The sequence below is a fragment of the Asparagus officinalis genome, chromosome 2 (genome assembly GCF_001876935.1).
Source record: "Asparagus officinalis chromosome 2, Aspof.V1, whole genome shotgun sequence".
Lineage (NCBI taxonomy): Eukaryota > Viridiplantae > Streptophyta > Magnoliopsida > Asparagales > Asparagaceae > Asparagus > Asparagus officinalis.
In genome coordinates, this window is record NC_033795.1 from 6700745 (window position 1) to 6713530 (window position 12786).

The 12786-nt window shown below is 36.8% G+C and overlaps 1 protein-coding gene across 1 annotated transcript; it reads left to right on the top strand.

Moving 5' to 3' along the window:
* On the top strand, positions 8185-12263 carry LOC109830078 (GDT1-like protein 4). The gene is made up of 9 exons (XM_020397230.1): positions 8185-8346; positions 8422-8490; positions 8976-9098; positions 9183-9281; positions 9527-9599; positions 10873-10958; positions 11590-11673; positions 11883-11942; positions 12048-12263. The coding sequence occupies exons 1-9, from the start codon at positions 8272-8274 to the stop codon at positions 12234-12236; spliced, it is 858 nt and encodes a 285-aa protein (XP_020252819.1). The 5' UTR covers positions 8185-8271; the 3' UTR covers positions 12237-12263.

Consider the following 12786-nt stretch of genomic DNA (forward strand, 5'->3'; position numbering starts at 1 on the left):
GACTTAGCGCCTGAGCTATAGCCATCACTGATCGGGCCAGCCGCGGAAGCGTCAGCAACGGTACTCCCATTCTCCGGCGACGAGGGAGGAGAGAGAAAGTGAAGGAGAGGAGAGAGGAAGTGAGAGGAAGCGATGAGAGAGAGAGATAGAGAAAGAAGAAGAAGAGCACTCTTCTCCACAAACTTAAAAGAGAGAATAAAAAAACCACCCGTGTTTGCTTTATAGAGCATATTTCACATAAACCCCTCTGAATTTGCAGTATTAGAAACTTGCTAGTTATCACTTAAATACCTTACAATTCACTCTATTGCGCATTTGGGTATATTAGAAACATTTATACTCCTAAAATTTTCAAATGCGGAGTTCCTTTTTCCAAGAACCAAATTAAAAATAGAATAATTATATGTAAACCACCTTTTAATTTTAATTCATATATAAATAATTTTTAAAATAGATTTTTATTGCAATTAACTACCTCTCAATTAAATTTTTTACTAAAAATTCAAAATTATCTTTAAAAAACTCATATTTGAGGCATGTGACTAATATTTTAGTGTTTCGGTCCTTTTAGTATACAACACACATACCTTGAACTTGATTTTTTAAACCTTATTTTTAGTCTGTTAGTAAATTTGTTGACTAGGATGTGGTTGATTACAAATAAAAAACCACTTTAAAGGTAATTTATTTTTAAATTAAAACTGGAAGTTAATTTTTGTATAATTACCTAGTTTTAAGGTGGTTTCTAGAAAAATAAACCCTTTTATTTGCCACATTATTACCTTTTGTCATGCAAATGAGAGAAAATCTATCTGTATATTTTTTGTGATACTCGCATGTTAATTCTAGAATTTTTATTTTAAAGTTCAAGTAGGATAAGTTTAAAATATAATTCATATAGGTTTAATAATAAATTCAATAAATATTCAACACAAAGTGTTTTAAAATGACCATTGAATTTCACATTCACTATTAGGAGAATGTTGACATCTGCACGCAAAATTACTAAAGTGTTATTTTTAAAATTTCAGAATTTATAAACGTTATGAAGAAAACAAGTGAAAAAAAAAATACATTGTATTTACTTGCTAATTAATTTAATAACTTATGAGTGAGATTTCTTGTTGTTGACCGTCTTTACCTGCCAACTACCAAGCCTCTATGCAGCAAGAGAAACCACAAGCCATGAAATACAAAAAAAAAGCAGTAGGGAGCTAAACGAAAAAGTTCCCGAAATAGAACCAAATTCATGAAACCGTTTCTTGAAACGGCCTTTCCGTGTCTTTTTCCTCTTTCCCTACGTTTCTGCTGTCTCGCAGGCGCAGCATAGCCCTTTCTCGCTCCGGCAACCATAATCCAAACCAGCGCCACGTGGGGAAACAAAAGTAAGTAACCACGCTAGTTTACCATACTCCGCAGGCGGATGTACCGTAACCGCACGGGAGCCCTCGTTGGGCGTGTGAGCGGGAGAGCTCGTACTTTAACGCGCCGGAACAACGCGTGCAGTCTAAGACCGAGTGGGCCCACCACACGGAAAAGGACGGTTCCTGAGAGCCCAGTGTCAAGGGGGGCTTCCCGTGCGGCGGAAACCCAGTTCACCACCCATACGCCGCGGGCCCACAGAATGCGAGGTGAAGCTGTGGGTGCCGGGTTTTCTTTCTGAGGATGGTGACAGATTCACCTTCGGAGGAAAAGGTTTGACTTCGGGGGCTGACGGGGCCCACCGCATTTTGCGCACTGGCGTATCGGATCCAGGTGAGAACCCGACCCGTTTGGTGCGCTGCCCCAATTAGGTAGGCGCGATACGTGTGAATGGGGGCCTTGCTGGCGTTAAAGATGACGTCAGCGTCGGAGCATGACGACAGAATAAGGTTGGTGCGTAGCGGCGACCGACACTGCCAATGAAAAGAATCTGATAGCGGGGTTAAGAAACGGCCCTTCTGGTGGGTCATGTCAAACACGTGCATGTACTTCACCGTCAAGGTCTTGTTTAGATTTTCAGACTAAGTTGTTGTCTTGGAAGGCTTATTTTTTAAGTCAGATCAGTTTTTAAACTAGCTTTTTTATTTTAATTTTTTTTATTAAAATATCAAATAAATTAGCTTATAAGTCTCATTTTAAAAAACTGATATACCTCGGTTTTAAAAAAAAACTAGCTTAAAAACTCACTTTAAATGCTAACTTGACCAAACAAATTAATATTATACTCAAACAATTTGTATAGTATTTTTATCAAAAAAACCAAGAGCCATTAAAAGCCAGTATAGCTTATAACCTTAAAATTAAGAGTTCCTTAACACCCACTAAATATCATTTATATATCGTATTGTTTCATTTACTTTTCACTTATATATTCCTAGTTGTATTTAATAGCAAGAAAATATGCTAAAAGTTTTTATACTTGCACTTAAATACGCTCATTCATTTTTTAGCACTTATATACCTAAAGTTTTTTAAATTTGGCACTTAAATACCCTAAAAATTTTAAACCTAACGCTTGAATACCATAAAGTTTTTAAAACTCGTACATTGTTGATGGTTAAATGATCAAACAATCAATATATGTGGTTGGGTGAAGTTGATGAGGGGCTGCTTCCTTCCCCGAATATCTGGTTCTGAGTTGAGCAGCTGAAGTCTGCATAAATAACAGTTCGTGAGAGGATGAGGTTTGGTTCCCATGTGGTTCCTACGACGATTAATTCATTAATGAACTTGAGTGAGAAATGAAGAACTGCTTGAGTTTTTATGTGTAGTGCAGCAAAATGTAATTCTCAGATATTGCTTAGAATAACTTAGATTCAAGACTAGAGATCAAAAGTCCCCCTCATGTATGTTAGAATAGTACCTCTATTTATACTATTAGTATAAGAGTAGAACCGTCACTTTGGCCGAGCACAGAATGGCGGTAAACAAATATGGGCTGGCGGCTGCGTCAGTACCTACTTTATAGGTGTCGGTCGGCGAGTGGAGGAGGGATCACAACAGCATTAAATGAGAATTGATCGAAGGCATGGCGGTGCCGACATGGTCCGATGAGTCATGAAGACTATATGGGCTAGAGGCATGATGACGCCTACCAAGCATTAAATGTGATGTTGACACGTTGTCAGTGGGAGAAGCTCGAGATTGAAGTCATCTTTTGGCTTGGTCAAGAAGTAATGCCTTTCGAGTCAAACCCGCAAAGTATCGAATAGCTAGTCGAGTGGGCTCGTAGCGAATCGTCTTCGACAAGAGGACCGACAAGTACCGCCCTTCGAGTCGACCCAAGAAGATGTCGATTCAGCAAGTCGGGTAAGTGGAGATCCTTGTTAGTTTTGGCCTCCAAATTGATTGGGGCATTGCATGTAGAAGTACACCCATCCATTCCTGACAAAAGGGTTGCACTTTGACGATTGAGAATACCATAACACACACAATACCCTCAATTATGCGAACTTAAAAAAGTATTTAGGTTCAACTTTTAAAAACTTTAGGGCATTTAATTGCCAGATTTAAAAACGTCAAGGTATTTAAGTGTCATAAAAAAAATAAGGGAGTAGAAGTTTAAAAAACTTTAGGGTTCTTTTTCTACCAAATACAAATTCGGGTATGTAAGCGAGAAGCATGTGAAACAATAGGGTATGTAAGTGTTATTTAGCCTAGCTTTTAATTTGTCAAAAATAATTCTAAGCTAAATACTTTATTATTTTATCAGTATTATACTTTAAATATACTAAATTATAAAAAAATATCATATAAATATTCTAAGTTGCTCGCCGTTAAAATATTATAAACATCATTAAAAAATCTGTTATTATAGGAAACACCCCTCTATAGAAATGATTGTATAATTTAAGAAAATATGGAGGGTCTACAGAACTCGCAATATCCCCATATCCTCGAGAGAAGGGGTTCCTCCTCACAAAGAGGGTCACAGCGATTAGGCTCGAGCTACGGTACGGTTTACCAAAAAACACAGGTCTTCGCATAGTCGTGAGACTATGCATGGGGCTGACACGTGCCTAGCGCCGAAAAGGTCGAGAAACTTGGCAACCTGTTGACAGGGGAGTCGACGACCGAAGCCTCGGTGAATGATGGTTGAAACTATAATGGTACTAAGGTAGCAAAATTCCTTATCGGGTAAGTTCCGACCAGCACGAAAGGTATAATGATATGGGCAATGTCTCTGAGAGAGGCTCAGTGAAATGGACATGCTTGTGAAGATGCAGACTACCTACACTTGGACAGAAAGACTCTATGAAGCTTCATTGTTCCTTGGGACTAGATTTGGGCCTTTCTTGTGTAGCTTTAGTAGAAGGACGAGAAAGTCTCCTTACGGGAAGGGCCTGTGCCATTAGTAAGATACCACTCTGAAAGAACTAGAACTTTAACCTCGTGTAAGGACCTACGGGTCAAGGGACAATCTCATGTAGATAATTTTTATGGGAACTAGGCCTCCCAGAAGGTAATAGAGGCGTGCAAAGGTTTCCTTGGGCTGGACGGAGATTGGCCCTCGAGTGCAAAGACATAATGAAGCTTGACTGTAAGATTCACTTGTCGAGCAAGGACGAAAGTTGGCCTTAGTGATTCAACGGTGCCGAGTGGAAGGGTCATTGCTTAATAGAAAAAAGTCACTCTAAGGATAACATGCTAATCTTCTCCAAGAGTTCACATCGACAATTAAGGTTTGGCACCTTAATGTCGTCTCTTCACCACTTGAGGCTATAGCATGTTTCAAGGGTTAGGCTATTCACCCATTAAAGCAGCACATGAGCTGGATTCAATGTCTTGAGATGGTTCGATCCATATCCGGTACGGGGGCTACATCATTGAGAGGGTTTTTCCCTAGTACGAGATGACTGGGAAGGATGCACCTCTAGTATATCAGTTATCGTGCCCATAATAAATGCTGGATAGCTGTTGAAAGTATCTAAGTAGCAAACCCTCTAAGTAGAAATATTATCAGGTACAATTAACAAAAAGTACTAACATGCTAGTTTTTATAACTTAGGGTTTTTAAATGCTACTTTTCATAAATTAGGCTATTAAGTTATTTTTTACAATTTTTAGGCCTCATTTGGTATAGAGGAATAGGTGGGAAAGGAATGTTCACTCCCACTTCTAATTTATACATACCAAACATGACACATTCTTTAAAAGTTAAAACGTTCATTCACATTTCTCCGATGAGCATTCCCAAATGCCTAGTTTGATATACGGTTGAGAGGGAATGAAATGCTAATTTTCACTTCTCATTCGTTTCTACCAAACACAGCATCTTTTTTAAAGCTAGAATGTCATTCGCATTTCTCATTAACCTTCACCTTATGTGGGAATGAGCATTTCCAATAAAATTGTAGGGAATGGGCATTCCCACTTAAGTGGGAATTAATGAAATACATAATTTTTGTATATGTCCATTCCCACTTCATTCTCTAAATTGCATCCATACGCGAGCATGAAAATAAGCATTCCATTTCTACATTAATTTAATCCAATTTCCTCGTACATTCCATTCCCACTTCACTCAATTCTTGCATACCATATAAGGCGAATAAGTTTATAGGGAATGAGTATTCCTACTTGAGTGAGATTTGAATAAATTAAATATCAATCAAATATGCTATAATTTCTTATTATCCATATCAAAAATAATTTTTTTTTACATTCTCACTTTTTTATCTAATGACCCAAAAAAATGAGAATGAAAAATAAGCATTCTATTCCTACGATCATTCCATTTTATTCATTGCTTCATTCGATTCTCATTGATCTGATTTTTGCATACAAAATGAGTTATGAGTATATGATGGCTTCCGGGGAAATTTCTATTATAATTATATGGTTAATTGTCGATAGAGCATGGGCAATATCATTGTTTAATAGTTGCTATCCTTTCAGTTTTGTTTTTACACATAAATCTCTAATCAAGGTCAATTTACGTAAATCATCTTATATTCAATTTATACCTAAACCACCTACGTAGTTAATTTTTCTTCTAGTCAACTACTTGACTCTACTTTCTACTTAAATTTTTATGAAATTACAACAATACCCTCACTTAATCTCATTTGGGAAGCTTGCAGAACATCACTAATAGAGGTCATGTGCTTTACATGAGTGAGAGTACTGCTGTTGAAATTTTAGGAAAAAAATTAGCAGTAAACGGAAGAAAAACTAACTTTGTAGATAATTTAAGTATAATTTTGAAATATAATATGGTTCACCCAAATTGACCCTAAGTATATGATGATTTCTAAGAAATAACCATATATAGTAAAAGAATAGAATGAGTATTGATATTAATTGTTTAGTGGCAAATGATCATTTTATCGAAGTGGATTTCTTGCTCTCCCATCACTCAAACTAGCATCGATTGAATGGATATAAAAGTGTGGTAGTTGATTTTGGTTTGGATTGTAGTGTCTTATATGCGCATATCGAAAAGAGGGAGATGTAGTTGTTAGGCCGCGTGCTCTTTTATGGTTAAGCGACCGTATGATCATATTATAACATCCATAATCAACATGACGGTTCCAAAATTTTGTTCTCGTATTGCAAGAACCTTAGGCTATGTTTGGCTAGCTCTTCAAAACTGGGTCAAGGCTGATCCCGGTCTAGTTTTTGAGTTTAACCATTATTATTATTATTATTTTTTGAGAAAAATGATTGATTACCAAAATAGTAATCCAGCCAGCTAAATTAAACAAAATTGGTTGTTACAAAATAATACGCATCCCCAACCAAGAATGTGTACACTAAATCAGCTATGATTTACAATAAACCGCACCGGTTCCCCTCCCCTGCTATCATCTATCAACTAAACCATTACTATTTCAATTTAGGTTAGGGGTAGGCGGGTCAAAATGGAGGCCTCGGAGGCCTTTTTCGATTCGGAAAAATTACAAGGCGGGTGCGCTTGACCCGCATTTTGGCATCGTAGTCCAGATTCAGGAACTCCTTAGCAGAGATTGGCTTCGCCGGATGAGACGATTGCACAGCGAGATGGCGACCGTCGCGGTGACCGGATGGCTACGGAGGCGGCTGGCAAGAGTCATGCGCTAAATTGTGAGCATGGGAGCTACTTGCTTTAATGCGAGTATTTGACTTGGGAAGGCTCGATCGGAGTTCTCCCAAAAGATATCAGTTCTAAATCTAAATCTTGGCCCAACTAGCATTTCTCATTGCTAATTGATTACTGGGTCTGCAGAGCTGGGCCAGAATCTTTATCTACAGTTTGATTTTTATATCGTGGAAGATAATATACCTAAATACACACAGCCCAAGAGCCCAGGGCCACTATAAAGCAAACTTGGTCAACCCAGTAAACACCGACACAGGGACATGGTACACCCACTGGGCCCCGCTGCTAATGTTGACCGCTCATGCGTAGCACGTGCATACCTTCCGAGTTTCAACCCCTCGCGCTTGGCGCACTTCTACTCTTTGGTTGGTTTCCTAAAATCAAAGAAAAGTAAATACTAACTCAGAAATCATTAAAAGTTGATTTCCATTTATTTCTATCCTTAAAAATTACCCGCATCATCTAATAATATGGTGATAACTCATCTCATTTCATCTCCTTTCTTACTTTTAAGAATGAACCAAGCACAAGAAATGAGTCACGTCATCCATCTCATCTTATCTCATCTCATCTCATATTTAAAAATGAGTCACACCATCCAATAATATGGTGACAACTCATCACATCTCATTAAAATTTGATTTCCATCCATTTCCTAAAAATTAAAAAATTAAAAAATGTATTTCCCTAAATATGAGTCACAGCATCTAATAATATAATGACAACACATCTCATCTCATCTCTTTTCTTAGTTTTAAGAATGAACCAAACACAAGAAAAGAACCTATTATAAAAAATAAATTTCTTATTTTTTAGCCAACCAAACAACCTCAAAACAAGTCATGAAATTTATTTCTTAAAATATCACTCATATCATCCAATAATACGATAACTTATCTTATCTTCTTTTTCCCTTTAAAAGAGTAAACCAAACAGAAAAAAAGAACCAGTTATAGAAAATATATTCTTTTCTTTGATTTGCTTTTTTTAGCCAACCTAATAATAACAACATTAAAATATCATTATTATCATCAACGACGATAGTTAGGGCATCGACGTCGAAATTTCTCTCTCTCTCTCTCTCTTCTCTCTCTCTCTCTCTCTCTCTCTCCATTTGCGATCCCTCTGTTTTTTGGTTCTTTTTTCTTGAATTTGTTTGCTTTTGAATCTGAAGTTAGTTAGGGTTTGGGTTTCTGAAATCATCATCGATGGGTTCTTCGAGATCTGGACTCTTTCAGTTTGGTTTCATTCTCTTCATCCTCTTCGTCTCTGCATCGTCTCAGGTGAAATCTCCTTTTTTTTAATAAAATTTCCGAAGTAAGCAAGAATTTTTGATGGATCTCGATTGGTTCTGTTAGGAATTAGGGCTGGAGAGCGCTGAGAATGCTTCAGATGAGTCGACGAGACCTTTAGATCGGCGCACTAAGGTCAGAGGATTCGCCATTTATTCATTTTTAGGGTTAATTGCACTTTAATACCCTAAAGTTTAATGGAATTTGAACTTGGACAGTGTGAAGTTTTAAAATTGGCCAAATAATTCCCCGTACGTTCGCCACTTTTAACTTCAATAGCTTTTGCTATATCGTTGTCTTTAATTTGGCCGGCTGAATATTTTTTTTAATAGTAGTGAGGTGTTTTTGCTAAGTCATTTGTGTTTGAAAGTGAAGAGATTGGTTAATGGTTATCATGTAATCATAATCAGAATTTTCTAATATTACCATGTTATTTGTTTCAAACAGAATTCTGAATGGTGATGTAACGGAAGGTATTAAAACTAAAGCTGTTGAAACTTTTTTTTTGGGGAAAATTAAAGTTTGATGGTATCAAGTTAAAGATTAGTGAAACCTAGGGTAGTGAATTACGATTAGCCTACATTGTCTTTTTTTCTTCTTCTAATTTTTCTTGTAAATAGATGTTTGTGCACGCGGTGAAGACAGTTACTGAGGATGGAGAAGGCGTCTTTGCTTTGGGAGAAGCTGGTCCTGGGCTTCTTGACGCCTTCTTTGCAAGTTTATCAATGATTCTAGTCAGTGAGGTCAGCCTCAAAATAAATTTTCGTTGATGATTATAGTTGATTTATATACAATGTGGATGTTCTTATTGTTGTTTTGTGCTCCAGATTGGGGACGAGACATTTATAATTGCAGCTCTTTTGGCAATGCGACACCCGAAATCTATTGTTTTGTCTGGTGCGCTTGCTGCCCTCGTTGTGATGACAGTGAGATCTCTAAACAGATGTCCAAAATTTCCCCCTTTTGGCAATAAAACATTGAGGGAACTGAAAGGGAGCTTTTAAGTATTGTCCGATTTATACTTTTTCCCCTCTTGCAATTTGATGAGCATAGTCTTGTTCATCATAAGAATTCGTATTTTTGATTATACAATTATCTCATTGGATGAAAAATGTGTAGTGTTTTCTTTTAGCCATTGGATGAAACTGATTCATGCTATGATTATGTCTAGGTACTGTCTACTGGGTTAGGTAGGATTGTACCAAATTTGATATCAAGGAAGCACACTAACAGTGCAGCTACAGGTACTCAATTGTTTACTATCTTAAATTACATGACATAATCCAATGTAATATGGTGATTGTATCGAGTTGATTATTTGGTTGTCTTAATTTTTTTTTTGTTGAACCTGATCTACTGCCTACATTACATATTGAAATGTTCTTGTTTTCTTCCTTTCAAAGACATGCAATACAAGTAATAATTTAATTTTGGGTGCTACGGATCTTAGCTTCGTGCCCTCTAGGATCAGAAATCCTGACAGGAGAAACTAGAAATTGTAAAGAACACGCCCTCATAAATCTTCATTTCTTTTCATACATTTACTATATTATTCAGCTGATGGAGCAATTTTGGCGGAGCAAATTAGTTGGTGTATCAAGCCTCTCCGTTTTTTCATGTTTATTTGTGATCACGTTTGAGTGGGTTGAAATTTATAGGTGGACCTAGACCTGCATGAAATCAACCAATGATCAACTTCATCCATGTGGTCCCTTGTGTTTGGAGCTTCCCTAAATCAACCATAGATTGGTATTGTAAAATGGTAACAAAACTGCATGTTAAGATGCAAGTGGAATACCACTTAAAATTATTCTTGCTTTAGCTTGTGTTTTTTTTTTTGGGGGGTGGTTGGGGTGGGGTGGGGATGAATCATGCAAAATTCAGTTGCTCTATTTGGCAGTAAGTTTGAGCCTAGATAAGAAACTATCAGTTAGCTAGGAAGAACCTAATATAGGCTGCTAAAATGTGGAACATGAGTAGTGTGATAAATAATAAGTTATTTGTTAAAAGCAACCACAGCATCTAGTAACTCATGCAAGAAACATGCGCTAATAATTAGTTAAATGAGTCAGTCAAGTCTTAGAACCCGTGGGAAATTTGCCTGTATGATACGCATGTGGTGCATAACTAAATGGGACAGCTGCATATGCTCTTGGTTTGTAACGTGCCGCACACAGTGGATTTGATATGATCAAGGATTCAAGGGCTAATAACTATATATTTTGTGGTTTGAGGCTTTGAGCACCACTAGGAACTGTTCACATCACGCTGATGATATTAGGTGTAGTACCTGAACTGCTTTGCTAAAATTCTTTATATGTTTATATAAAGCTTTCTGATTTTCTCCATTTCAGATAAACTAAAGATTTTAATGGGAAAATATGGATAATGTTCTAATCAATATGTTCTTAATCTCTTATACATAACAGTTGAAGAAAACTGGTCTTCATCTCTTAATGGTTACCAATTGAAGATAACTGGTCTTATACATTTCCTTTATAAATTATTTGTTCACAGTTCTCTATGCATTCTTTGGCCTCCGACTGCTGTACATTGCTTGGCGATCTGATTCCAAAGCTTCACAAAAGAAGGAAATGGAAGAGGTATATAACTCCTACATATCAGATGTAGAATTCTTTGTCAAGATTTCCTGTCAATAATTATTAGGCAGTTAACTGGTGTATAAATCGTTATACTTGCCTTTATTTCCTTTCATTGTTTCTGCAGCATATTCGAACTTTTTGAGAATTTGTTTTGATGTAGTTCTTTGGCTTATTGTGGCGTAGTGATGTATCATGTGCGCAACTGGTATGACAAGTTGTATCTTATGCATTGGTGTAGATTCTTTCATGATCTAGGGAATTTTGAGGTTTTGTTTGTTGTGTGCATGAGGGGAATGTTCAGTTCATTGCAAATTGCAACTTCAACTACAGTTACAATTTAAAAAAGACATCGGTTGTAGTTGCAATCGTATCGTGAGAAGTGTTGTGGTTGTGGTTTATCTTAACATCTGTACGTTCATTCTCCTCATTCTCATCAATGTTAAAGAGGCTAAATAATTATCTTGACCATTGATGTCTTTTAAGTCTATCCCTAAAGCCATATTGCTCCAAGAAACCCTGATGTTCAATGTACTTACAGTATACTATGCTTCATTACTTTCTTAAATTATTTGTGGGATATCTGTAAATGATTTCTAGATGCATGAATTTTGATGACCATATATTATCACAGGTGGAAGAAAAGCTTGAGACAGGACAAGGAAAATCGACATATCGACGTTTTCTTTCTAGATTTTGTACACCAATATTCTTAGAGGTATGATACCTTTTCCCTGGTATAGTTGCGTTATCCTTGGAGAATCTCATGTGGTAGAACAGACGGACAAACCTCATACCTGAAACTATATTGAAAAAAAAAAATTTATACTGCATTTCTTCTTTGGTAATTTGGGTTGATCCATTGTAAAATTTATGGAAGTATCGGTTTCTGTTTGTTGTTGTAATGAAACTCATGTCCTTATACAGTCATTTATTTTGACCTTCTTGGCTGAATGGGGCGATCGTAGCCAGATAGCAACAATTGCGGTAACTACTCAACTCTTCCTAATTAACTAACACTGTTTCAGATACAAAATATTGGGTTTGATTTACAAATTTAATTTACAACTGGTAGTTCTGTTTTTGATGCAGCTGGCGACCCACAAGAACGCAGTCGGAGTTGCAGTAGGAGCAACATTAGGGCACACAATATGCACGTCGCTTGCGGTGATTGGAGGTAGCATGTTGGCCTCCAAGATCTCGCAAGGCACTGTGGCGACCATCGGTGGCTTGCTGTTCCTAGGGTTTTCCTTGTCTTCTTACCTCTATCCTCCATTGTGATGATTGATTATTGTATGGGAGCTGCTTTGTTCTGTGTTTGTATCACTCAGCTCAGCATCATTCTTTTGTTGTATCAACACATGCTTACAAGAGTATAGTTCGAATCTCAACCTGTCTGTTAATTGTTCCACTGATTGCTTGCGCGCTCACTCTTTTTCTCGTATTTCATCAATTGTGAGCTGCAGATTGTAAAAGTCCTTTTTGTTACTGAATGACCCTTTAAAGTGACGCTAGTCTTCGGTATTTTTCCCCCCGTAGTTTTAAGAGGGGTAAATAACAGGTAAAATCACAATAATCCTTTTTTTTTTCATTCTTTTTGTGTTTAAGATGTTTAAATTGCATATGAACTTTCTCTTGTATACCTCAGTAGCAGTTGTCACCCCTTGACAATTTTTGATACGACAATGCTAAATTCATGAGGGAAGAGGATTATATGCGATTTATTTTTCTTAAAAAAAATGAGATTTTTTAAGTGCTAATAAAATACTTATGCTACATATAACGTCACATGTTTTAAACATGTCATAACTAATTTCTAGCAATGATTTTC

Coding starts and splice junctions, on each gene's coding strand:
- LOC109830078 (XM_020397230.1), top strand. CDS start 8,272: ATGGGTTCTTCGAGATCTGGACTCTTTCAGTTTGGTTTCATTCTCTTC. Junction 9,099..9,182: donor CAATGATTCTAGTCAGTGAG/GTCAGCCTCAAA, acceptor TTTGTGCTCCAG/ATTGGGGACGAGACATTTAT. Junction 11,943..12,047: donor GCCAGATAGCAACAATTGCG/GTAACTACTCAA, acceptor TTTTTGATGCAG/CTGGCGACCCACAAGAACGC.